Source organism: Asterias amurensis, chromosome 10 (genome assembly GCF_032118995.1).
Source record: "Asterias amurensis chromosome 10, ASM3211899v1".
Classification (NCBI taxonomy): Eukaryota; Metazoa; Echinodermata; class Asteroidea; order Forcipulatida; family Asteriidae; genus Asterias; species Asterias amurensis.
The window spans coordinates 3,489,236-3,516,965 of record NC_092657.1 but is presented as its reverse complement, the minus strand read 5'-3'; the positions used below and the strand labels follow the sequence as shown (position 1 = coordinate 3,516,965).

At 40.0% G+C, this 27,730-nt stretch overlaps 3 protein-coding genes across 3 annotated transcripts; 2 read left to right on the top strand and 1 right to left on the bottom strand.

Annotated features, from left to right (window-relative positions):
• The first annotated feature begins 2,655 nt into the window (after positions 1–2,655).
• On the top strand, positions 2,656–3,884 carry LOC139943426 (kappa-type opioid receptor-like). The gene has a single exon (XM_071940239.1). The coding sequence runs from the start codon at positions 2,730–2,732 to the stop codon at positions 3,882–3,884; it is 1,155 nt and encodes a 384-aa protein (XP_071796340.1). The 5' UTR covers positions 2,656–2,729.
• Positions 3,885–12,950: 9,066 nt separating this feature from the next.
• Positions 12,951–14,108, top strand: LOC139943423 (somatostatin receptor type 2-like). The gene has a single exon (XM_071940234.1). The coding sequence runs from the start codon at positions 12,951–12,953 to the stop codon at positions 14,106–14,108; it is 1,158 nt and encodes a 385-aa protein (XP_071796335.1).
• Positions 14,109–14,578: 470 nt separating this feature from the next.
• LOC139943186 (uncharacterized) lies at positions 14,579–27,395 on the bottom strand. Its single transcript, XM_071940002.1, has 11 exons — positions 26,875–27,395; positions 24,893–25,057; positions 23,269–23,352; positions 22,707–22,868; positions 22,109–22,285; positions 21,176–21,307; positions 20,061–20,445; positions 19,169–19,449; positions 18,526–18,600; positions 17,819–18,016; positions 14,579–17,303 (listed from the first exon to the last, which is right to left on the bottom strand). The coding sequence occupies exons 1-11, from the start codon at positions 27,008–27,010 to the stop codon at positions 17,110–17,112; spliced, it is 1,989 nt and encodes a 662-aa protein (XP_071796103.1). The 5' UTR covers positions 27,011–27,395; the 3' UTR covers positions 14,579–17,109.
• Between the last annotated feature and the right edge of the window lie 335 nt (positions 27,396–27,730).

Below are 27,730 nucleotides of genomic sequence, written 5' to 3'. Positions count from 1 at the left end.
TCTTCCGGCTTTTAATAAAAGCTCTGTACATTTTTGTTGATTGTGTACTTTTTTTTACACATTACATCACGGAATCTTGATCCTTTAGAAGAAAACCATCGCGAGAAGTTTTCAAGTGGCACAAATAGACCGTATTGAATAACCCCCGTTTGTATGAAAGTTGCCATCTTGTAGGGGCAAACCGTATTCGCGTCCAAATTTCCTTCTGTAAAGTACAACGTACTTAGTCAATTATAAAACAACACACGAAAAGATAAGTGTTTGAATTTTAATTGGTTGTGTAAGTCCATTAAAGCGAAACACCAGTATTTAGCTAAGTGACTGACTATGGTGAACAACCACTTTTAAATTAACTTAGTTAGTTAAAATCAATACATAATTATAGTTGACGTAATTATATTACATATACACTTTAAATATTTGCCTTTTGCTGATAAACTTACCATGCTTTTAACAAAATGGATTAACAATTAGCCCATTTCCTGTGGAGGTGAGCAAATACAGAGAATTGTAACAAAAGTTGTTTAGCACCAATGTACATTCAAGAACTCATAATCATGAGATCACTCTTAATCAACCTACCCTCTCAGAAGTTCACAAGACCATACATTGCTGTCTCACCCATCTAAGAAATCAAGGGCTACTTTATGTGATCGGGCATTTCAATACGCCGCTCCAATTGGAACATCTCCCACCTTGCATTAGACAATCTTCTTCACTTAATTTAAATCTAAGTTAAAAACCCATTTGTTGACTTCACCCATTTAGTTCATCCTTGCTCTGTTTGTGTATTGTTTTTTCTTCTCTGCATTTTTTTTTGTATTCCTTGTAATGCGCAGTAGAGTATATCTTTATAGGTCACTGCGCAATATAAATTGCCGTGTTATTACTATTATTATAATAGGTACGTATTGCTTCGGTCCCTTAGTGTCAAAAATAAAAACGTCTTTCAGAGTGGTGTTAAAAAAGAGTGGCCGCTTGAAGCTTAACGTGATATGGAAAATCTTCATGCACCACCCAGGCTGCTCAGCTCATCTGACACCAAACTTCTGCACATTACACACACACGCCATTCATGGGGAGCCTGATCCTTCTCACACTTTGGCCATCACTAACGAACGAACTCCCACAAAATCTCAGACACATCACTACCTATTCCAGCTTCAAAACCCATTTGAAAACTTATTTTTGTGCTTAACCATGTAGCTCTTTTGCAATCTTGCTTCTGCATCTCTCCTGCGCCAGGAGTGTCTTTTAGACAGACATGGAGCATTATAGATTGCCACTACACGTATTTGTTATTATTAAAATAAGAAGGTATATCTCTTTTGTTCCGGACATTTTCCTTGAAGCACGCAGAGTAGACTGTTCGAAACGCCGAGACCAAAACGTTTTGGGAATCAGCGTGTCCCTTTGAAATGTACACTATAGCTGACGACATGAGATTCGGTATAGTGCTCGATGTTTAATTGGTTTTTAAAGCCAATTAAAAACGACACCCCGTCTTTGCCTATGTGAGGCCGACTGGTGAAGTCCTCTTTGCAATTATCTAAAGTCCTCTTTGCAATTATCTACCTGTTTAAGTAATAATTAAACAAACACACTTGAAACTTGTGTGTTTGCTGATATACTTACTATGCTTTTAACAAATGGGTTAACAAACAGCCAATTTATTATTGATATAGCAAATGCCGATAATGTTGACATAATTACGTTTTGCAAAATGGCCTCTTAGTTTCAAACACAAAAAACGTCAACCTGTTTATAACTACATAGACGAAGGAGAATTATGACACCCGATCATAGAGTGCGGTTTAAGAATACGTGTGCCCACAGTTTGCCTCATTTCTCCGATAGCTTTTAGGGCAGTTTCGAGATTTACCCAGACTATCATCTGATGCTAACACCAAGCTTCTTTTGAACAGAGCTGGACACCTAACACGAGTAACTTTTGAAAACACGCAGCCAGGTAACGACCGATGAACACGGGCTCTAACCAGGGTCCACATAGGTGAAAGGCAGGAACAGGAACCACCGAGGCAACCCTGGGCTGCTCAACCCTGGGCTGCTCAACCCTATGCTTCTTGTGAACAGAGCTGGCTGGACACCTAACATTAGTAACTTTTGAAAACACATAGCCAGGTAGCGACCAATGAAATCACAGTTCATATGCTCCGGTCCATGCTCTAACCAGGGTCCACAGATGTGAAAGGCAGGGACAGAAACTACTGAGGCAACCCTGGGCTGCTCAATGCGATGCTTCTCGTGAACAGAGCTGGACACCTAACATTAGTAACTTTTGGAAACATGCAGCCAGGTTGCGACCAATGAAATCACAGTTCATATGCTCCGGTCCATGCTCTAACCAGGGTCCACAGATAGGCATTAGAAACCACCGAGGCAACCCTGGGCTGCTCAACCCGATGCTTCATGTGAACAGAGCTGGAAACCCAACACGAGTAACTTTTGAAAACACGCAGCCACTTAGCGACCGATGAACACACAATCCATAAATTATGCTCCGGTCCGGGCTCGAACCAGGGTCCACAGATGTGAAAGGCAGGGACAGAAAGCTACTGAGGCAACCCTGGGCTGCTCAACCCGATGCTTCTTGTGAACAGAGCTGGAAACCTAACATGAGTAACTTTTGAAAACGCCAGGTAGCGACCGATGAAAACACAGTCCAAATTAAACTCTTGATATTGCTTCGGTTGCAGTTAAACTTCACCATGGAACCGATAGAATGCAGTTTAAATGATACATTGAACCTCACTACTAACGGAGCTCTCATATTGCTTTATAATTCTACGGACAAAGTCGTAATACCTTTTATTCTACCGATTATATTTTGCCTGTGTATACTCTTCAACTTTATTTTTCTGTTCGTAGTTTTTCGTGTTTCTGAGGTGAGATCGGACACGACTGTTTATTTGATACACTTGGCATTGGCTGACTTTATATTTATGTTCAGCTACGTGTGCTTTTTCATGTTGCCATTTCTACGGTCTCCAGTGAAAGCCAATTCATCATTCACTTATCCCGTGGAGTGCGTGTTGCCAAACGTGTTTATAATAACTGGGCATGTCTCATCGATTGCACTCGTAACTATGATGTCATTTGAGAGATATCTTGCTATCTGCCATCCTTTAAAGCATCTTAAAATCCGTGGTCGGGGACGCACCCTGAAAATCATTGCGTTTTGTTGGTTGATTGGGTTTATCTGGAGTGTTGCGGTAACACCCACTATTGCAATTCTTCAAACGACATGTGTACGTTGGCCGGATGATGACGCTTACCAAATGTTCCCCATAGCTATAACGTCTTGTGCGTTTATAGGGCCGTGGGCTTATGACTACAGTCAAGCTGTCTTGATTCTTCCATGGTTCATTGCAATGTTTAGTAACGGGTACATGTATGCGCGCATCATACAGGCACTTAACAAACGCAGGGGTGCCAATGGTGGAACAGAGACAGACAGGAAAGCCGTGCAAATCCGCAACCAAGCTGCCAAAATGTTGGTTATCAATGGTGTGGTTTTCTTCATTTGTCAGTCTCCATATATTTTCATCATTCTCTTCGTCTGGATATACCGTATAGCTCAAATTGAGATTCCAATTGATGTTTTTCTAATAAATGGAGGTAATTGGCTCATTTACCTGCCGCAGTTTATCAACACCATTCTTAATCCTGTGATCTACGGTGTGACAAACAGGCAATACCGAGCTGCCTTCGTTCAAGCCTTTCACATGAAAGCCTCCACAACTAGACATCAACGCACACTGCACCCAGTCCATGCAATAAGTCCTACATCAAATACTGCTGCACAACCAAGTTCAACTGAAGGAGACAATGACACTGAATCTATGAAAGGAACCTGGCTATGATTGCGTCATTGCACCGTAACGTCAAGGTACCAAATCACCCTGTGCACCGTCACAGGGTAAGGCCGTATCCGAATTGACGGCTACATAAATGGATATGGCTGTTGCTAAGGACTTCCTATAAGTCAACGCATGGTGACGCGGATATCTAGCCGTAGCCGTAGCGATATCCGCATTACGGGACACAGCCAAACATCGATCGTCTCAAATCAAAGGTATCAACATGATTTTCGATTCTTATGTGAATTATGTCACATCAATTGATATAAATTGGCGTTGAGGCAAGAAACTTTCACCAGCGGGATTCGAAATTCTGACCCCCGGGTTACCATGCTAGTGTGACAAGAGTTTTTGCAACCCGGAGATGCACCCCCATACAGACAATGACTTGTGTAACAAATGCGTCTATAAAAAAGCTAATATCCAACCACGTCCGAATTTTTGTCGTCCATTACAGTTTATTGGAACTTAAACGGAAACAGAGTTCATTCTTTCTCAAACGGTTTTATTTGCTGTTTATCGGCTAAAAATAAGTGATGTTTGAGGTTTTCATGGTATGAAGAATTTATTATAACTAATAGTAAACTTGTTGGTACAACCATGTAATAATTCTCGTTTGAAGGAATGTATTGTCTCTGAACAGAGCGCTTTGGTCTCGACACTTTGAACAGTATACTCTGCCCGTCTTCTTATTACTTGTTTTTGGTTGGTGTCATCTTGGTACAGTAAGTTTGAATACGAGCGGAAAGGAAAACAAACCAACAAAAAACCAAAACCACTGTGATAGGTCTAAATGAACTGTGTCGTACTTGGTAATTAAACACAAAGTTGTACTTTAATGTTTCTGTACTTTAATGTTTTTAAAGTTTTTTATTTCATCAAAGATTGTTAAAACAACACTTTACTTCAAACATATTTGATTTTTAAAAACAAATCTCAATTAAACGCACAAGAAAAACTGGCCGTCTGAACACAACATTTTGAGAGAAGAAGAAATAACGAGAGGGGGTTTGAACTTGCATTACCTCCGGCTTAACGTAAGCAAAAATTATGACAAAATTGTAGGGAGACCGCCATTTTAGAGCTATTGTTCAGTTGGTATAGACCTTTTTCACGCTTTCACACTCTTAGTCATGTTCCCTATTTCCAATAACGGTAATGAATGCTTACATTCAATGCTCAAACATTACACCAGACTATTATTTCGTTCACCCTCAGTTTGGTTGTTGAGTTGAAATGGAGTAAAATCAAGATGGCCACACCGTGATAAAGGTCTTTAGCGCTGGATTGTTGACCCGGAGGTCACAGCTTCTAATCCCGCTCTATTATGGTTGTTTTTTGTTCGACCAAAAATTAACAACAAAACTCCCTTGAATGATCTGAGATAACAACATAAAACAAATTGTATGTGAATATATTATAAAACGGTTGAAAGGCAACCCTTTAAAGTAACCAATAGATACATAAATGAAGTCAACTTTGACAGGTGTAAGGTGAATAAAGTGAACTAGCTTTGTGTAATGAGCTAAGTACTCTGAAAACTTTAAAGTCCCGATTTGACCCGGATTTTGAGTATAAGTGTACTGAGGACCAGGGCTTGATTTCACAAAACACTACATATTTATGTTAATGATGAGTTGTTATCATTGCCACAATGATATGTATTGTGACATAAAAATTTACTTAGAAATTTTTTATCTTAAAAAAGTACTTTATATGAGTGATGAAGTAACAGAGCTTTTTGGGAACCTGTTTGAATAGCACTGGATAATAGGGTATTCACAATGTTTATTTTTTCACTACTAAAATCAATTATTATCATGTAAACTCAATTTCCTTATTGATTGAAAAACATTTTAAACGAATTCAGCAAAGATCACGACTAGCTGTTTTCGGTCAAGTAGGTCTTATAAAACTCATGGTGAAGTCACCCCCTTGGACATAATCTAGACTCATGTACATTTTTGAACTGGACATTTTCTTAGAGCAAAACGTTTGTTTCCTCTAATGATAAAGTACAATATTTGCTCATGGTCTTAATTGTTTGAGTTCGGAAGTCACCATCTGATGTAGGCAGTGCTTTCTGCTTAAGCAGCTTTATGAAATTGGGCACAGCAGCCGATTTGACTAAACTCTAGCATTTTAATCCTATCTCAAGTTAGGACGAGTGACTAGTCCTAGCTTAGATTAGGGTTAAATGTTACGATGCAAGGCTGGGACTCGTCTTAAAGGCAGTGGACACTTTTGGTAATTACTCAACATAATTATTGGCATAAAACCTTTATTGATGACTAGTAATGGGGAGAGGTTGATGGTATAAAACATTGTGAGAAACGGCTCCCTCTGAAGTGCCATAGTTTCCGAGAAAGAAGTAATTTTCCACGAGTTTGATTTCGAGACCTCAGATTTAGAACTTGAGGTCTCGAAATCAACCATCTAAACGCACACAACTTCGTGCTGACAAGGGTTATTTTTCTTTCATTATTATCTCGCAACTTCGATGACCGATTGAGCTCAAATTTTCACAGGTTTGTTATTTTATGCATATGTTGCGATACACCTCTATGGTTGGTCGCAACTAATAATTATTGCAATAGGCCACACCCATTGCTGTCACCGTTTCCACAGCAGTGTAACGAAACCAACTGATAGGCCCACGCTTTATGAAGACAATATTGCCTGCATCATCAGTGGTGGGTTTTGATTGGCTGTTTTTATTTCCTGTGTTCATTTGGACAGTGTGAGGCAATATCATTTCACTGGAGTATTTCTTAGTGAACATGACATTTCAAGTTCAACGGGTCAATGGGATTCTGTTCCTATAACCCTGGTAAAAGTTGGAGGTTATATTTCTTGCCATTATTTCATGTTGCCTTTCTTGAGGGAGTAGTTTGCTTACAATAAGTTACTTTTCAGATGCGCGACCATAAACTGTACGTTTGGTAATCATTCTTTTTTAGTCTTCAGGGACCTCAATTTTATTTGCAGCCTTGCTCAAGAAAAGGAGCACATAGCTTGCTATGGTCTAGACTGCCCCCCCCCCCCCTGAAAAAACGACAAATTGTCTTACAAGCCGACTGTTTTCATTGGTTAAATAGAGTCCATAGGATAAACCGTACTGTGGCGTAGGCTTTCCATATCGGTGTTGTGATTGGTCCAAAGTGATATAGCGTCGTCAGCTTTCGATCAAGTTTGCATTAATTTTAATTGTTTATTAGTGTCTCAATGCATATGCGTATCTTAAGGTACCATTACCTAAAAGTTCTGCTTCTATATTGGATCCCTCTGCGGTGTCATAATTTTCATCTTGATATATCTTTATTGTATTGTATTCTTTAACCTGTCTTTAATTTGTTGACACTGTGGACAAACTTGAACCTGGAACCATGAACCTTGAATGCAGAGTACGTGTCCATCATGGTGATAATGTTGTGGACAACAGTCAGAAACAAGATTGTGATGATAGCTTCAATTTGGAATGTTCTTTGGTCCAATTAAAAAAAAAAAAAAACCGTACTGTGGCGTAGGCTTTCCATATCGGTGTTGTGATTGGTCCAAAGTGATATAGCGTCGTCAGCTTTCGATCAAGTTTGCATTAATTTCAATTGTTTATTAGTGTCCCAAGGCTAGAAGTGTGACGTCAGATGTTCAGGCTAGTTTATGATGTAGTTCACACCCAATGGATCAAAATTAAAGAACAGCAGAGGGCGTCGCTACCTTGGTTCAATTTCCAGCTTCTGTAAAGTCGTGAACTGCGCCGATTTATTCAAGAAACGAAGAGCGCGCCCTCTGTCGGTCTATCAAGAGTATTGTGTTTGAGGTCTTGGACCAAGACTATGGCCGTATCCGAATTTGCGGCTACGGCTACAGCTGTTGCTAAAGGTTTTGCTAAGTACAGACCATTCTTCAACGCATGATGACGCGGAAATCTAGACGTCGCCGTCTCTGTAGCCGTTAACTTGGACACCACGGCGTATCACTAGATGTGTTCAAAGTTTGTTTCCCGCGCTTTGCGGTGAGTCGGTTATGGTTTGAATTTGTTGTTGAGCACGTGGACGGCCGTCATCGGGTGAGACATTGCACCGAAAAGCTTGGACGAACGCAGATCTGTATTGAGAGCTCATAGCACCATATATCAAAGGATTTATAATGGTATTTACAATCTGCGGAAGTGAAAATATCCAGCGTGCAGAGGCTTCACGTGTTGTCTCGAATGGGCTGGGAAGATTGGAGAAAAAAGAAATCACTTGAATGATAGCGACTCCCGTATATGAAGCTTGGCACAGGAAGAATACTACACCATTCACAACAAGCATCTTGGCAACCTGGTTTCGAACACGTATGGCCTTTCGCCTGCGTCACCTTAACCTACAAAACTCCTGCGTTTGTTCAGCGTGTGGTAGATCCTGATGTACATGTAGAAATTAGCAACCAGTGCAAGTAGCCAGGGGATCGTTGCTAGTAACGTAGTGAAGTAATGGATAGAGGGGTGTAAGGGATCGCACATTGTAATCACAGACGGCAGGGTAGGCATGGAGCTTAAAGCTGCTTCAGGCCACTGTAGACAGAGCTTCAAAACAGCCTTTGTCGTACGTGTATAAGTTTCACAAACTTCCGTGATGGGGTAAACTCTGAAACTGTAACACTATACCTCTATGAACAGACCGTATTCTAAAACAGTATTCATGTGCTCATTTGAGTTTATTGGCAAAAGATAGCGTCCATAGTTTAAAAACAGCAAGATACATTTTGCATCAATAGTGCAATTTCTGTATGGAGATTTTTGTAAGTCCGAGGTCGCCACCCACTTTCAACCTAAAGTGGTCCCACGGCGAACTCCTTCACCAAACACCACATCACTCACAATACACTGACCAGAATGTAAGGAGCGGTTATAGGCTCTTTGTGTAAAGCCCTCCCCCAACCCCAAAATGTTATTAATTGTAAAGTTCCCTGAGACACCTTCCAACCTATAGCCGGCCCTACCCAATGTTTCCAAATTATAAAGCTTCCGTTTGATCCCATCCTTGTCCATCATGATAATTCTCATGCCGTTTGGAAGTGAATCTTTTTTTTTATAAATATTCTCCATTTAATCTTTTCAACAAATGAGTCACCTGTCAGAAGGATTTCTAGGAAGTCTGATCACAACATCGACCAGTGGTTGACACATGGTCGCCTGCGAAACATCAATCTGTGAGTTACTTCAATCATTCAATGCAAACTCGTGAGATTTGTTTCGGTTTTGTCCTGGCACCCAGCCTCTTCGACCCTTTCGACCCTGCGCAGCAATGAATGAACCAATCCGGAATACCATGCTTAGTACAACATGAAAGTAACCCGACCAAAAAGGGCGGATCGAATGGCGGGTGGGCAGGCAAGGGGCAATGAGTGAACCAATCCGGAGAACCATCTGCGAAACACTGTCCAATGAGTCGCCTGTCAGAAAGATTTCTAGGAAGTCTGGTAACAACATCGACCAGTGGTTGACACACGGTCGTTGCCCAAACTTTCTCCAATCAGATGATTTGTATAGTGGGAGTTTGGGTCAGGGTTTTGTAGACTTGCAACCCGACGTCTGAATCCACACAAACGTATTGAATTCCACACACTTAATCGTGTTGATTTCCACAAGGATGCCATACCACTGGACCTTCTAATTTTCAATCCAAGATGGCGCGGGTTACGCTTTTAGTAGTATAGATGAGATCACTCTCAATCAACCTACCCTCTCAGAAGCTCACAAGACCACACATTATTATCTCACCCATCTAAGAAATCAAGGGCTACTTTAGGTGATCGGGCATTTGTATACGCCGCTCCAATTGGAACATCTCCCACATTGCATTAGACAATCTTCTTCACTTAATTTAAATCTAAGTTAAAAACCCATTTGTTGACTTCACCCATTTAGTTCACCCTTGCTCTGTTTGTGTATTGTTCTTTTTTTCTTTTTCTTTTTTTTCTGTCATTTTTTTGTGTTCCTTTTAATGCGCAGTAGAGTATAACAAAAAGGGATGCCCTTCCTGAGTTCCTGTCGAAAAAAAAAAATAAAATGTACTTCTTGTTGTCACTTTAACTTTTCCCTATAAGCAGCAAAGGAAAAATGAGTTGAATAATTATGTGAGAAAATTGAATTGCCATTTCTTTCCGGCTGGTGTTACAAGCGCCACGTGTCCTGTTTACGATCAAAGATGCCCTCCTTGTAGAAATCCAACAAACGTACTTATTTTTGTCACTGTAACTTTATTCTAAGCAGCATAAGAAACATGTGTTGAATACGTGAGAAATTTGAGTTGCTGTTTCTCTCGTCCAACAAGCCAATCGTATTTCTCAATAAAAAAAAAATGTAACAAATGCTGCCCTGCTGCAAAAAGACACGTTCTCTGTCTCAAAGGCGTACAAAACATGTCCTTATTTTCGTCATTGTAAGTTAACCCAAATCATAAAATAAAAAAGATGCTAAACGCCTATCACCAAGTTCGGAGTCAAAACATAGAAACAAGCTCATTAAGTAATGGGCATTAATTTCCGTTATGGTGAAAGACAAAGTACTTTTAAGTAACCTGCAGTAGTTCTAAGCCACTTCTTCCGGCTTTTAATAAAAGCTCTGTACATTTTTGTTGATTGTGTACTTTTTTTTACACATTACATCACGGAATCTTGATCCTTTAGAAGAAAACAATCGCGAGAAGTTTTATTCGTATTGAATAACCCCCGTTTGTATGAAAGTTGCCATCTTGTAGGGGCAAACCGTATTCGCGTCCAAATTTCCTTCTGTAAAGTACAACGTACTTAGTCAATTATAAAACAACACACGAAAAGATAAGTGTTTGAATTTTAATTGGTTGTGTAAGTCCATTAAAGCGAGACCCCAGTATTTAGCTAAGTGACTGACTGTGGTGAACAACCACTTTTCACTAATAGTTAAAATCAATACACAATTATAGTTGACATAATTATATTACATATACACTTTAAATATTTGCCTTTTGCTGATAAACTTACCATGGTTTTAACAAAATGGATTAACAATTAGCCCATTTCCTGTGGAGGTGAGCAAATACAAAGAACTGTAATAAAGGTTGTTTAGCACCAATGTACATTCAATAACTCATAATCATGAGATCTCTTTCAATCAACCTACCCTCTCAGAAGTTCACAAGACCATACATTGCTGTCTCAGCCATCTAGGAATTCAAGGGCTACTTTATGTGATCGGGCATTTGTATACGCCGCTCCAATTGGAACATCTCCCACTTTGCATTAGACAATCTTCTTCACTTAATTTAAATCTAAGTTAAAAACCCATTTGTTGACTTCACCCATTTAGTTCATCCTTGCTCTGTTTGTGTATTGTTTTTTCTTCTCTGCATTTTTTTAAAAATTCATTGTAATGCGCAGTAGAGTATATCTTTATAGGTCACTGCGCAATATAAATTGCCGTGTTATTACTATTATTATAATAGGTACGTATTGCTTCATGGTCCCTTAGTGTCAAAAATAAAAACGTCTTTCAGAGTGGTGTTAAAAAAGAGTGGCCGCTTGAAGCTTATCGTGATATGGAAAATCTTCATGCACCAGCCAGGCTGCTCAGCTCATCTGACATCAAACTTCTGCACATTACACGCACACGCCATTCATGGGGAGCCTGATCCTTCTCACACTCTGGCCCATCACCAACGAACGAACTCCCACAAAATCACCGACACATCACTACCTATTCCAGCTTCAAAACCCATTTGAAAACTTATTTTTGTGCTTAACCATGTAGCTCTTTTGCAATCTTGCTTCTGCATCTCTCCTGCGCCAGGAGTGTCTTTTAGACAGACATGGAGCATAATAGATTGCCACTACACGTATTTGTTACTATTAAAATAAGAAGATGTATATCTCTTTCGTTCCGGACATTTTCCTTGAAGACGAGCAGAGTAGACTGTTCGAAACGCCGAGACCAAAACGTTTTTGTAATCAGCGTGTCCCTTTGAAATGTACACTATAGGTGACGACATGAGATTCGGTATAGTGCTCGATGTTTAATTGGTTTTTAAAGCCAATTAAAAACGACACCCCGTCTTTGCCTAAGTGAGGCCGACTGGTGTAGTCCTCTTTGCAATTATCGAAAATCCTCTTTGCATTTAGCTTCCTTTTAAAGTAATAATTAAACTCAACACGGATGTGTGTTATAGTTTACAAACACACTTGAAACTTGTGTGTTTGTTGATATACTTACTATGCTTTTATCAAATGGGTTAACAAACAGCCAATTTATTAATGATATAGCAAATGCCGAGAATGTCGACATACATGTAATTACGTTCAAACACAAAAAACGTCAACCTGTTTGTAACTACATAGAAGAAGGAGAATTATGACACCCGAACATAGAGTGCGGTTTAAGAAGACATGTGCCCCCAGTTTGCCTCATTTCTCCGATAGCTTTTAGGGCAGTTTCGAGATTTACCCAGACTATCATCTGATGCTAACACCGAGCTTCTTTTGAACAGAACAACTGGACACCGAACACGAGTAACTTTTGAAAACACGCAGCCAGGTAACGACCGATGAACACGGGCTCTGACCAGGGTTCACATAGGTGAAAGGCAGGGACAGGAACCACCGAGGCAACCCTGGGCTGCTCAACCCTATGCTTCTTGTGAACAGAGATGGAAACCTAACACGACTAACTTTTGAAAACACACAGCCAGGTAGCGACCGATGAACACACAATCCATATGCTCCGTCCGGGCTCGAACCAGGGTCCATAGGTGTGAAAGGCAGGGACAGAAACTACTGAGGCAACCTTGGGCTGCTTCTCGTGAACAGAGCTGCACACCTAAAATTAGCAACTTTTGAAAAAAAACAGCCAGGTAGCGACCGATGAACACACAATCCATATGCTCCGGTCCTGGCTCTAACCAGGGTCCACATAGGTGAAAGGCAGAAACATAAACCACTGAGTCAACCCATGGCTTTTCAACTTGATGCTTTACACGCGTCTTTTGAACATAGCTGAAAACCCAACATAAGTAACTCTTGATATTGCTTAGGTTGCAATTAAACTTCGCCATGGAACCGATAGAATGCAGTATAAATGATACCTTGAATCTCACTAGATACGGAGCTCTCATATTGCTTTATAATTCTACGGACAAAGTCGTAATACCTTTTATTCTACCGATTATATTTTGCCTGTGTATACTCTTCAACTTTATTTTTCTGTTCGTAGTTTTTCGTGTTTCTGAGGTGAGATCGGACACGACTGTTTATTTGATACACTTGGCATTGGCTGACTTTATACTTGCGTCCAGCTACGTGTGCTTGCTCATGTTGCCATTTCTACGGTCTCCAGTGAAAGCCCATTTATCCTTTACCCACCCCATGGAGTGCGTGTTGATCAGCGTGTCTATAATAACTGGGTATGTCTCATCGATTGCACTCGTAACTATGATGTCATTTGAGAGATATCTTGCTATCTGCCATCCTTTAAAGCATCTTAAAATCCGTGGTCGAGGACGCACCCTGAAAATCATTGCGTTTTGTTGGTTGATTGGGTTTATCTTGAGTGTTGCGGTAATACCCGCTAATGCAATTCTTCAAACGACATGTGTACGTTGGCCGGATGATGACGCCTACCAAATGTTCCCCTCAGCTATAACGTATTGTACGTATACAGGGCCGTGGGCTTATGACTACAGTCAAGCGGTCTTGATTCTTCCATGGTTCATTGCAATGTTTTGCAACGGGTACATGTATGCGCGCATCATACAGGCACTTAACAAACGCAGGGGTGCCAATGGTAGAACAGAGACAGACAGGAAAGCCGTGCAAATCCGCAACCAAGCTGCCAAAATGTTGGTTATCAATGGTGTGGTTTTCTTCATTTGTCAGTCTCCATATATTTTCATCGTTTTCATTATCTGGATATACCGTATAGCTCAAATTGAGATTCCATTTGATGTTTTTCTAATAAATGGAGGTGATTGGCTCATTTACCTGCCGCAGTTTATCAACACCATTCTTAATCCTGTGATCTACGGTGTGACAAACAGGCAATACCGAGCTGCCTTTGTTCAAGCCTTTCACATGAAAGCCTCCACAACTAGACATCAACGCACACTGCACCCAGTCCATGCCATTAGTCCTACATCAAATGCTGCTGCACAGCCAAGTTCAACTGAAGAAGGAGACAATGACACTGAATCTATGAAAGGAACCTGGCTATGATTGCGTCATTGCACCGTAACGTCAAGGTACCAAATCACCCTGTGCACCGTCACAGGGTAAGGCCGTATCCGAATTGACGGCTACATAAATGGCTATGGCTGTTGCTAAGGACTTCCTATAAGTCAATGCATGATGACGCGGATATCTAGCCGTAGCCGTAACGATATCCGCATTACGGGACACAGCCAAACATCGATCGTCTCCAATCAAAGGTATCAACATGATTTTCGATTCTTATGTGTATTATGTCACATCAATTGGCGTTGAGGCAAGAAACTTTCACCAGCGGGATTCGAAACTCCGACCCCAGGTTACCATGCCAGTGTGACAAGAGTTTTTGCAACCCGGAGATGCACCCCATACAGACAATGACTTGTGTAACAAATGCGTCTATAAAAAAGCTAATATCCAATCACGTCCGAATTTTTTGTCGTCCATTACAGTTTATTGGAACTTAAACGGAAACAGAGTTCATTCTTTCTCACACGGTTTTATTTGCTGTTTATCGGCTAAAAATAAGTGATGTTTGAGGTTTTAAAGGTATGAAGAATTTATTATAACTAGTAGTAAACTTGTTGGTACAACCATGTAATAATTCTCTTTTGAAGGAATGTATTGTCTCTGAACAGAGCGCTTTGGTCTCGACACTTTGAACAGTATACTCTGCCCGTCTTCTTAATACTTTTTTTTTGGGTTCTGTCATCTTGGTACAGTAAGTTTGAATACGAGCGGAAAGGAAAACAAACCAACAAAAAACCAAAACCACTGTGATAGGTCTAAATGAACTGTGTCGTACTTGGTAATTAAACACAAAGTTGTACTTTAATGTTTCTGTGCTTGAATGTTTTTAAAGTTTTTTATTTCATCAAAGATTGTTAAAACAACACTTTACTTCAAACTTATCTGATTTTTAAAAACAAATCTCAATTGGAGACTTTGGGACGCTAGGTGGCAGCAGACTTCCAAGGTAAATGTCCATTGTTTACTTAGTTCTGAGCGTGCGCACATGGCCGAGAACAATGGATTTTACCTGGTAAGTCTGCTGCCACCAAGCGTCCCAAAAGTCTCCCATTAAACGCACAAGAAACACTGCCCGTCTGGACACAACATTTTGAGAGAAGAAAAAATAACGAGAGGGGGTTTGAACTTGCACTACCTCTGGCTTAACGTAAGCAAAAATTATGACAAAATTGTAGGGAGACCGCCATTTTAGGGCTATAGTTCAGTTGGTGTAGACCTTTTTCACGCTTTCACACTCTTAGTCATGTTCCCTATTTCCAACAACAGTAATGAATGCTAACATTCAATGCTCAAACGTTACACCAGACTATTATTTCGTTCACCCTCAGTTTGGTTAATGAGTTGAAATGGAGTAAAATCAAGATGGCCACACCGTGATAACGGTCTTTAGCGCTGATTTGTTGACGCGGAGGTCACAGCTTCTAATCCCGCTCTATTATGGTTGTTTTTTTGTTCGACCAAAAATTAACAACAAAAACCCCTTGAATTATATGAGATAACAGCATTAAACAAATTGCTTGTGAATATACTATTATAAAACGGTTGAAAGGAAATCTTTTTAAGGCAGTGGACACTATTGGTAATTGTCAAAGACTAGCCTTCACAGTTGGTGTATCTCAACATATTATGCATAAAATAACAACCTGTGAAAAATTGAGCTCAATCGGTCATCAAAGTTGCGAGGTAATAATGAAAGAAGAAAACACTCTTGCCACACGAAGTTGTGTGCGTTTAGATGGATGATTTAGGTTGGATGACCTCAAGTTCTAAACCTGAGGTCTCAAAATCAAATTCGTGGAAAATTACTTCTTTCTCCAAAACTATGGCACTTCAGAGGGAGCTGTTTCTCACAATGTTTTAGACCACCAACCTCTCCCCATTACTTGTCGCCAAGAAAGGTTTTATGCCAATAATTATTTTGAGTAATTACCAATAGTGTCCACTGCCTTTAAAGTGACCAAGAGATACATAAATGAAACCCTATCAGGGGTAAAGCTAATGTATTGATAAAAGTCAACTTTGACAGGTATAAAGTATAAACTACTTCTTCGTGTAACAAATTAAAGTGAATAATAGCTTTGTGTAATAAGCTAAGCACTCTGAAATCTCAAAAGTCCCAATTTGACCCGGATTTTGAGTATAAGTGTAATGGGGCCAGGGCTTGATTTCACACAACACTGCAGATTCATTTTAAGGATGAGATGTTATCATTGCCACAATGATATGTATTGTAACATTAACACTTACTTAGGGATTTTTAATCTTAAACAGGTACTTGAGATTTGTGATGAAGTAACAGAGCTTGCCGGGAACCTTTTTGAATAGCACTGGATAAAGGGTATTCAGATTGCTTATTTGTTTCACTACTAAAATCCATGTCATGTAAACTCAATTTCCTTATTGGTTTAAAATCATTTTTAAAAGGAACACGTTGCCTTGGATCGGACGAGTTGGTCTATTAAAAGCATTTGAAACCGTTTGTTATAAAATGCATATGGTTTTTTATAGAAAGATGTTTTAAAAGTAGAGTATAATGATCCACACAAGTATCACTCGAAACTGCACGGTTTTCCTTTTACGTCGCGAACTATCACGGTCGGCCATTTATGGGAGTCAAAATTTTGACACCCATAATGGCCGACCGTGTCAGTCAACAGGGTAAAAAGAAAACCACGCAATTTCGAGGCATATTTGTGTAGATCATTGTATTTTACTTTTACAATATCTTTCTAACCATACACATTTTACAACAAACGGTTACAGAACGATTTTCAAATACCAACTCGACCGATCCAAGGCAACGTGTTCCTATTAATGAATTCAGCAAAGATCACGGTTTGCTGTTTCCGGTTAAGTAGGTCTTAAAACTCTTTGTGATGTCAGCCCCTGGGACAGAATCTAGACTCATGTACATTTTTGAACTGTACACTTTCTTAGAGGAAAACGCATGTTTCCTCTACTGATAAAGTACATTATTTGCTCATGGTCTTAATTGTTTGAGTTCGGAAGTCACCATCTGATTGTTAGTACATGTCGATGGTTGATCGGCCATCCTCTCCAGTTTAACGGCGCGTTTGGCAACAGCGCGCTTAACGTAGCTTCGTGGGGTTAGAAATGCAGCAGTTGTACCGTGCTGTCTCGTCAAAGTTCCAGTGAAAATATATTTCTTCCCGTCTTGAAACAAAAAGAGAGAAAAGGAAAGGGGTAACTAAATTTTTAAAACGTACTGTAATTTTAATTTTTGTGATACTGAGTATGGTTGATGTACAATGTATATAGTTACGGAGTGATTTTTACAGTATAAGAGTTAAGCCATTTCATAGTTGGTGGACGGCTATGGTTATACGATTACAACTATTGTTTTGTTCAGCAGAGTGTGGGTTCGAATCCCGGTCGTGACACTTGTGTCATTGAGCAAGACACTTAACCAAAAGCTTCTCTCCACCCAGGGGTAAATGAGTACCTGCGAGGGCATAGATGGTTCTTGTGATTGCTTATCATAGTGCGCTACATATTATTTTGGCAGCAAAGGCTGTATACTCCCCAGGGAGCACAGATTGTTTAGGGAATGATTTAAGGCCCAGAGACAAGGGGTAATATTGTGGAAACTGTACTGTGTTTGGGACAACGCCGAATGTCTCAATTTCAACAAACCAGTTTGTCGAGTGGACTCAAATAGTTAGACTTACCTTCAATGTCCCCGAAACATTGGTTCTGACATTGTCTCGTCTCTTGGTACCGATTCTTGACTATCAGAAGTGGTTCTTGAAAGAACCGAGACCTTCTTAGTGTTAGGGCGCCCCCTTTGTATACTTGCATGAGCTCTACGACTAGTGACGTCAGTTGACCATGGGTTGATACTTTTCTACGGACGGTACCGATTATCACTGTAGAAAATAAGAAACAAAATGAACAAGAAGACGATCAAAGCATGATCAAAACTTTGAGTTGAAACCAACGGTTCTTTTCAAAATAGTCATTACATGGTGTTCCCGCAAAACCTTTCCATACCGTATTTCCAACATGCAAAGTTTCAATGCCTATTTAAAGTGAACGAACAAAAGTCGATGCTTTTTTGTTTCTCTTGGAGGCGACCTTTAAAACTATTAAGATTTCTTACAGCAAAGACGTACACTGGGCACCCATTTGGAAAACTAAAATGGCATCCTTTTCAATAGCGAAACTCTAGGTTTTTTATTAGAAGGAAACACACTGAAGTGTCACGACCGGGACGTAAGCTGGATTAGGGGACCCATGGCCTGACAGATTTCCCGCCGGGTTAAGGTTTACCCAGAAATGGTGGAATGTTAGGTCTTCTTTGTATAAGTTTGAAAGTGTCTTTCTCTCGAAGGCAACAACGAAGATGTAAAACGAGAAGTAGGAAGTTACATCTTACCAAAATCACTGTTGCAAAATGCTGAACCCAGACCTCTTGGGTTGCATGAACAAGGTTCATTTGGCACTCCATCCTCTGTAAAAAATCAAAATATACACCTGCCATTAATAACAGCTTTCCTTTAACGACTCCCTATGACTCCCTGACAAGTGCGCAACACCAAAGGCGACATTTTTCCAAGGACGTGTGCCCATGAGCATGTTGTGAAGTAGCCCTCCGAGCTAGTAAACTGTGCATTATTTTGTTGGCTTGCCCCCTTGAGGTTTTAGCAGCTCATGTATTTTGTCGTATGTATCTTTGTGATGGTCGCTATCACAACAGGTTTATTGGTTATACAGCCACTCACCAAAAACCCCAATAACCCCTTTAAAAATCGCTACTCTCTATTTTGGCGAAGCCATGAGCCGAAGCCACAATGTTGAAAAGGGTCTCGGTACAACGCGCGTGGGGCTTTGTCAAATCACTAAGGCTGTGTTCAAGTCAGTTGGCTATGGCTATATTATGGCTGAGTTGCCGCATCATTATTGTGTTTAAGAATAGGAATTTCTCCTATAACAGTAAGCCTCTATAAACCGAAACAGCCGTAGACGTGAGCTGTAGCCGCCTTTTCTGATGACGAAACAACAACATAGTAAAACCTTACCTATGCAAGTTTCCATGCACTCGTCTTTACTTAGGAAATTATTCCCAGTTGGTCCGCAGCCACCATACACAAACTCAACACATGTCTCGCTCTCTGTGCTGTATGCCCATCTGGGAATCTTAGCCTTGCACCTCCCAGTGACGATAGGGTGAGAGCAAGGGTCACTTGAAAGTCTCGGACATGCGTACTGGCAGTCATCGTAGGTTCGGAACTTGTTCTCGTTGCCTTGGCAACCGGTGTAAACAAATGAGCGGCATTGTTCAGTAACTGTATCGTAGTACCTGTCCGTTCAAGAGATTAATAAGAGAGAGATTTTACAACAGAGTGAAGAGTAGGTTGTTTAAAAACCGTAAGATATGTGGGCCGGGTGCAGCAGATGTTCCCTGCTGCCCCCCCCCCCCCCGTAGCATATCTGTCAGCATATGCCAAATGGGGACATATCCTAGGGACAGATTATTATAGTGACAACGCATGAGGTATGAGCTCACAGTGCTTTCTTTTCCTTACACCTCTGTGTGGACCCCAGTTTAAACCTTACCGCATACTGGAGCCCTTCGTACTGTGGGTTTAATTTTCCATTCCCTAATTGATTACGAGGGTTTCCCAATTATTGGGGTTATCCTCAAACATATCACATTCAACATTTTGTTCTCGTTTTCTGTTTTTGATCACTGAACTTGCAACAAGACGCGTGTAACTATACAGAGGTTTTTGGTATCAAAATGTGATAATAGTCTCTTTGGGTTGGTTCTAAAAAGAACTGGTGGTTAAAGACTCAACATTTCGATTGTCTGATCGTCTTCGATTTGAGATCTTACTTAAAACATGTAAAAAAAACACTAGAAAAACAAAAACACAACAAAAACAAAGTCTACTCGATAGCTGTACTCACCACTTGCTTTGCTTTCGAGCACAGCTACCGGGGTCCATAGGTAGGAAGCATAGACCAGGCATCGACGGCGTAGTCTGGACTACCGGGCTCAAAGTCGTTAGCTTGCTGTCCGTAGCCTCAACAGTAACCGCCTCTTTGCACCTCTCCCCGGTAAACTCACCCTCGCAGATACATTGGAAAGTTTCCCCCTTGTCGATGCAAAGTCCTCCGTTGAGGCAGGTATCTGACCGACAATGACGCTTCTTGACGGCGAATTCGCAATGTTTGCCTTCAAAGCCAGCTTTGCACTTGCATTTATAACTTGGGGTCCGGGATTTGTTAACACAGGTTCCCCCATTCTGGCAGGCGTCGCCACCAATGCATGCGTCTTCTTCGGGAATCTCAGCTACAGAAGCAAAGGAAAAGTAAAACTAGAGACATTTTAGTGTTTTTTTCTAAAAAGGCGAGCACAGATCTGCTCCATGGTGACGTAATAATGGTTTATTATTAATAAAAAGGAATAAATTCGAAACATAAACCAACTACTAAACAAGTACTTGGGCGTGGTTTAACTGCTCAATCAATTTCACTACTTGCTGGAACAAAACCCCAGTATACTACTTAAAAGGGTCACTTAACTGGGGTATCAATACAATACAGGATCAACACAATTATTTCCCTGCCTTCACACCTTGACCCCGGTTTGAATCCAACTTTAGGCTGGTGCCTTGCATGTGGATTGGGTGTTCAGATTGCAGGATTGCAGGATTCAGATTGCAGGGATTTTCCCATTTGGGTTTTCCTCCCACATCTAAAACTGAAAATGTCTCCAGCCACTGGCAGTCTCGATGGTCTAGTTGGTATGACACTGCTCTAGAGTTTAAAAGTCGTGGGTTCGATTCCCATCCGAGTAATATGCATTTTTTCTTCTTCACAGAACTCGGGTATGTACTGAGTATACACTGCTAACACATATCGGTGCATAACAATGGGTAAAAACAAAACAAAACAAAAACTGAAAATCTTTTTTTCATTTCTTATACATCATGTTATTTGCGCCATGTGCCGTTTGGGTGTGTAACTCATAACTAAAAACATCAGCAAATGAAATAAAAAACTAGATAAACAAAACGTACCGATGTCTTCAATGACCAAGACAATATACGTTTTGGTCAAGTAGCCTCTTGAGTGACCGCCAAGACAAACGTAGATGTTGGAGTCCTCCAAATTGACTCCAAGGATCTCCAGCCAGGCACCACCTTTGTGGACTATATGTACATAAATCAAACAATAAATTAGTTAAAGGGAAGGTACACGTTTGGTAATTACTCAAAACAAATATTAACTTAAAAATTGACTTGGTAACGAGCAATGGAGAGCGGTTGATAGTATAACACATTGTGGGAAACGACTCCCTCTGAAGTAACGTAGTTTTTTTAGAAAGAGGTATTTTCTCACTAAAATAATAAAAGACTCCTAGCAAAGAAGTATTTTATTCCTATCTGAAAGCCCACAAATTCGTCTACCAAGGGTGTTTTTTTCTTTCATAATTTTCTCGCAACTTCGATGACCGATTGAGCCCAATTTTTCACAGGCTTGTCATGTTATGCTTATGATGGGATACACCAAGTGAGAACACTGGTCTATGACAATTACCAAACGTGTACAGTGCCTTTAAAGATTATCTGATCTTTGATAATTGATCTCTTTGGTAATAATCTCCTTCTGTTTTGCCATTTTGCACTACGATTGACCACGTTTGGTATCCACGTTAAACCGTCACCATCCACATCATCATCAATGACTCGTCAACCAAACCCAAACAAACAAACAAACAAACACACACACACACACCCACACACACCCACCCACACACATACAAACCAAACAATCAACCAATCAGTAACTACCACGCGGTAACTACTAACTAGTAACTATACTAGCCAGTAACTACCAAGCAGTAACTACCAACCAGTAACTACCAACCAGTAACTACTAACCAGTAACTATACTAGCCAGTAATTACCAAGCAGTAACTACCAACCAGTTTACTTAACTAATGAGCATACCTTTTATTTTGTCCTTTGGCACCACGACTGACCACGTTTGGTATCCACGTTCAACTCTCATCATCCACATCATCTCTAATGGCTCTTTACTCGTTGTGGATATATTGCAGCGAAGAACCAAGTCACTGTTTGCCATCACTGTCATATTGACCACCTGTTCTCCGCCGACAAAAATGTCTGTCAAAAAAGGATAAATAATTCAAGTGGTGTTTGAAGCTTTGCTTGTGAAGTATGACTATAAAACAAAATTAAATAGTAAACTTGCGTATACAACCAAGTATTAAATATATTTTGTGTCAGTGTTGTCTTTGAAAAGAGCCGGTTTTGTATCGACGTGTCGAACAGTTCACATGTACTCTGTTCGTCTTCTTTTTTATACCCTGCTCGTTTTTTCTTGATGACATCGATGTCGAAAAAATTAATTACCTTCTCGTGAGGGCTTAAAGCTCTAAAAGCTCTTTGTGTTTTGGCAGCCAGCTAGAAAGTGTATGCAATCTTACCATGACTACGTGTCTTTTTGCCCGGCGAAACATGACGTATACAGTGTTTTGTCAACAGAGGGCGGTTTGATTGTAAACATAGGTCACATCGTCTATACCTGTGTCATTGTCGCTGCTGTAAGGGGACGGGGTGGGGCCATTACTGGATTGAGCTGCGCTTTCAGTTGTCTTCCCTGTAGTAGAACTAGTACTGATGGAACTGAAGGTGTTGGCTAGTACTGTTGGAGACGCTTTCAGTGTGGGCTCGGTGTTGCCGCGAGCTAGTTAAGAAATCAAGAGAATAGGGTTGACATAATTAGTTTGAAAAAAATAATTGTGGCAAAAAAGTGGAGTTATCTTGAATAAAAACAAACTAGTGTTTGTGTGTTGTGGCTATTACTTTTCTGTGTGGTACTTTAGGGTGTTTTCAACGCACATGATTTTATGAGAGATGTCCGTTTACTTATTGTGGTGCTTTTCAATTCAGGTTTTGTTTTAAATCGATTCAAAATTGGGAAATCATTAAAATAAAATAAAAATAAGTTTTTCTTTTGAGGATGGCAAATCTAAAGTGCAGAAAGAAAATTGCGCCCGGGCCCGTGTGTGGTATGATTTAAGAAAGCTGTTACCTTGGTCCGGTACATTGCCATCAGTTGTGACTAATTAACATATGATCCTTACCGACAGAGGTTGTCCGGTCTGGAAGCAGGTATTCTGGTGTTTTCCCGGCTTGTGGTTTCAATGTGGTTGCTACAGTGCTAGTTACTGAAAAATTGAATGGAATAAAACGAATATTGGATTTGAGCAAGGCATGGTGATGTATCAATGGTTGTAGAATAAAGCAAGACAAGTTCTCAAAAGAACATAACTTACACAGCAAGTAAATACTATAAACATGATGTTAGACCGCAAACCAAATTACACAGGCATAAGACTTGTACAAGTTTAGAGCATTGTTTTCATGCACATGGACACCATTGGCATTATCAAAGACCAGCAGCCGCACTTTGTGTTTATTTTGAATGACTGATTATTATTAATTATTAACAAAAACCTATACGAAAGTGAGGTTTGAAGCTTTGCATGCATGGTGTGAATAAAAAACAACAACATGGGTAGTAACATTTTGGGTACAAATATAGTCCTACAACCATTGTCCTGTAGATGAGCAGAGTTTACTGTTCGAAACGTCGAGGCCCACACCGACTCTTTTCAGAGCCAACGTAAAAAAAAAAAAGAAAAAAAAAAAAAGAAAAAAGAGATTTAAAGCAATCGCATAACATCGGTAGAGATTGTCCAAAGGCCCACACTTCGTGTATCACAACTTCTATATAAAATAACAAACCTGTGAAAATTTAGGCTCAATCGGTCATCGGAGTTGGGAGAAAATAACGGGAAAACCCACCCTTGTTTCCGCACGTTTCGCCGTGTCATGACATGTGTGTTAAAAATAAATCCGTAATTGTCGATATCGAGAGTTGATACTGTTTTAATGTTTTCTCAAAAAGTAAAGCATTTCATGGAATAATATTTCAAGAGAAGTCTTTCACCATTACCTTCTGTAAACCCTGTAAGTTATTTGTAAATCTGTGAACTTTTAATTTTGTTTCTGTACCGAAAGTGTCCAATAGCTTTAACTAGAGTTATAACTTCAACCTATACGAAATGTTCACCAAGTGTTCCAAAAATATTTAAGTTTGAGCCCGCACAAGTCTTCCACTTTCCTAAAACATACTACAGGGACTTGATTTGTTTACAGCGTTTAGAGGAGTCGTCCTATGTGAGGCTAGATAGATCAAGCGCTTGCACAGTTTACTGAAATGATAACTTCTCGGTGGCATACTAAAAAAAAAATTAATTTCGTAGACAGCATCCTGGAGTTATTCTAAGCTGAAGCGCACTTGAATGCAATAACAATGGCAGGAAGTTAACTAGTGGTAGTGAACTTCCGCAGTAGACAAAATAAATCACAGTATATGAGTTAAAATAACATGGATTCTATAAACCATGCTGAAAACCGTGCTCAAGGACCCATCCCTCGTGGATGTGCACCTTCGCGTTCATTAGTACACTTTACATTGTTTTCTATTCGACGATGGCGGGATGACGTACGCATATTAGGTCATTTGACTCATTTAAGCTTATTTATTTCTTTGCAATTTTCACTGTCCTGTTTCGAAGCTTAATTCAATCAAAGTCAATTTTGTAGCAATTGTTTGTCCAGTATTTGCCCATTATTTGTTATCTTTAAAGTGGGCTATAAAATTATTGACTTAGAGATTTCCACGTCCAAAAGGCCACCTACCTTTTTGCTCGTCAGTAGCTACGCAAAATGTACCACCACAATCGTCGGGGCAGCATCGCTCTGAACCCTGGCACTCCAGATCGAACAGACATTGCAGCGTACACGCGGAAGAGCTCCAACCAGTTACATCCACGTCTGCAGGACAAGTTCCCGGCCGAGACAAATCTATTAATCAGATTTGGTGAATAAATAACTGTTAAAGGGAGTGTGCACATTTGGTCACGACTCTAAATAATAATGACCATAACAACTTACTAAATAGTGATTAAACATTGTTAATATAGCACAACACACACAGTGATTAAACATGGCCCCGTGCGCCGTACAAAAAAACAAAAAACAAAAACACAACAGAATACAAATACAAGATGGGTAGGATTTGAAACTTTGCATGGTGGAGATAAGATATAGAAGATGGTAAAAATCCTTGTTCCAAATCAAAGCACACCTTAAAACATATATTTTTCGGAACCGTATCTTTCGAACGTTTTGTTGTCTTATATGTATAAGCAGTGGTTTTGTTCCTGCGCCATAATTGGAACACATGGTGTACTGGAAATGTTCATCATCACTGATGAGCTGTTGATTTTATAAAATATTGTTAGAAACGACTGAAGTAATGTAGTTTAGGGAAAGGGGTTACTTTTCACAAACTATAATAATTTATGCCTGGAAGCCTTCTCGGCCATAGAATTCAGAATATGCTATAGCGAGTAGGACTTTTATTTTCAATGTTTTCTTGCAACGGAAAATTTACCACTTGTTTTTTGTGTGTAGTAAAACAAAATGAATGAATGAAAAAACCTTTGATGACCAAATTAGCCAAAAATTTCACTGTTTTGTTATTTTATGCATATTGGCGATTCACCAAGCGAAGGTACTGGTCTTTTACCAAAAGTACACTGCCTTCAAAAAAGTTCAGTGCAAGTTCGTTCATATTTGTTTGCCAGCATCAATATGAAACCACTTTGGCTTAAAGGGTATAAATAGTTACAGGTCACAGCCAGGAATGATTGATTATCCCAATCATATGTCAAACTATTTGCTCGGACAGGCATTTTAAGATATGGTCCTAGCCGTGGTCGGACACTCGTTTGTTTTGCTGTATCAATATTATAAAATAACTTTTGTTTGAAGTTTATTTAGGTCACTTGTACTGATTATCATTGATATCATTATCCAAATAGATCAAAAGTATTTGCTGGCACAGACATGCAAAAACATCACTGGACAGTCAATCACTACGTTTCATACCACTTCGTACCTCTGCAATTTGTACCCTGGGCCCAATTTCATAGAGCTGCTTAAGCAAAAATGTTTGCTTAAGCAAAAGAATCCTTGATTTGTAAAATCAGATTACCGGCAACGACTCCACGCAATTGTTATGCTAAATAAACAACAGTTAAACATTAGTCAAAAGCAATGTACATGGCATGACATTTTGGCCAGTAACATGTGTAAAATAAGCAAGCTGTTTTCGTGCTTAAGCAAATTTTTTGCTTAAGCAGCTCTATGAATTTGTACCCTGATCTCTCGTACCCTGATCACGTTGCTAGCGTGGTCACTTCGTTCGTATGCCATGATCACTTCATACCCGGGTCACTCTCGACCCTTTATAGAATTTAGTTCTCCGGTATTTTTTTTCCAACATATAAAACTGAAACTTGCTTCTTTGTCTTCTCTCCGAAGGGTTTCTGGCTCTTGGCTAGTACATAGGTCGTTTCTTTCTTAAAATATTTGGCACACAACCAGAATGAATAAATGAATTATGTTGGTTCCCTGGAATATCTCTCGGGGTTTTTCACTCCCATATTTAAAATTGAAAATTGCTTTTTTGTCTTCCCTCCGAATTCTTTCTTTGTCACTTACAGAGTTTGCTTCTCTTAGAATCTTTGGCTCACATTTTACAACCATGCTAAAATTAAACAAGGGACGCATTTGAATTGATGTCGTGTAAATAGCACTTTTAGTTGAATACATACCTATGTCACCACGTCTTGGTTTAAGGAGATGCCAGATAAGATCGGTCTCCTTGTCCCCCTTCAAATCAGGCCGGCCATTAGCGAACGTCAAAAACGTACCAAATAAAACCAAACCAACTTGCAATAGAAACCTCATCTTTAACAGCAAGAGTCTAGCTGTTTCAAATCTCCAGAAAGTAAAAGGGTAAACTTGTCCTAAGTTCAAAATCAGTTGAGACAATTCTACATGAAATGAAATCAGCCGAAGTTGTGTTTAGGTAGAGTACTCCGTCAGCAGTCTGAATATGAGTGAGCTCATTGACCTAATGGTAGCGGTCTTCAGGCGGCAGGGCTTCTTCTAGACTTGATGACAAGTCTTTAGTCAGTGTTTATTTGTCTGTCAGTAATGCCTATGAGTAGCTCCAAGCAGTCTCAAGACTGCATGCACAACAGTTACCGACTTGATTTCAAGACTAGGTTTCTTCCAGCAATTGTGTTTAAAGTGAATAGACAGTGACACATCCATCCGATGGTTTGTTCCTCACAATGGTTAATGAGCTAGCTATAAAGGGGTTTATTGGTTTGTAGGTTCTTTGGTATGACAGTAGTGTGTGGGCGAGGAGCTGTACAATAAACTGTTAGCAGGAAATTCAATGCGGATGTTCAGTTTCTAGAGCAGTAAACGCACTGGCGTAATACAACCATTGTCTTCCGAAAAGAGGTTGATGCCACCGTCCGGTCAGTTGTTACCCCGCTGGTAACCGTAAACAAACCCCGAGTCACCGTCCATCCTTGCTCCATCCTTCGCCCTTTGTCCCAATTACTTTGCATCAGATGGAAGTGTATGAGTGGTTTGCAGTCGCACCAAGTGAATATC

Coding starts and splice junctions, on each gene's coding strand:
- LOC139943423 (XM_071940234.1), top strand. CDS start 12,951: ATGGAACCGATAGAATGCAGTATAAATGATACCTTGAATCTCACTAGA.
- LOC139943426 (XM_071940239.1), top strand. CDS start 2,730: ATGGAACCGATAGAATGCAGTTTAAATGATACATTGAACCTCACTACT.
- LOC139943186 (XM_071940002.1), bottom strand. CDS start 27,010: ATGAGGTTTCTATTGCAAGTTGGTTTGGTTTTATTTGGTACGTTTTTG. Junction 22,869..23,268: donor AGACCGGACAACCTCTGTCG/GTAAGGATCATA, acceptor TTTCTTAACTAG/CTCGCGGCAACACCGAGCCC. Junction 18,601..19,168: donor GTGCATGGAAACTTGCATAG/GTAAGGTTTTAC, acceptor GATTTTTTACAG/AGGATGGAGTGCCAAATGAA.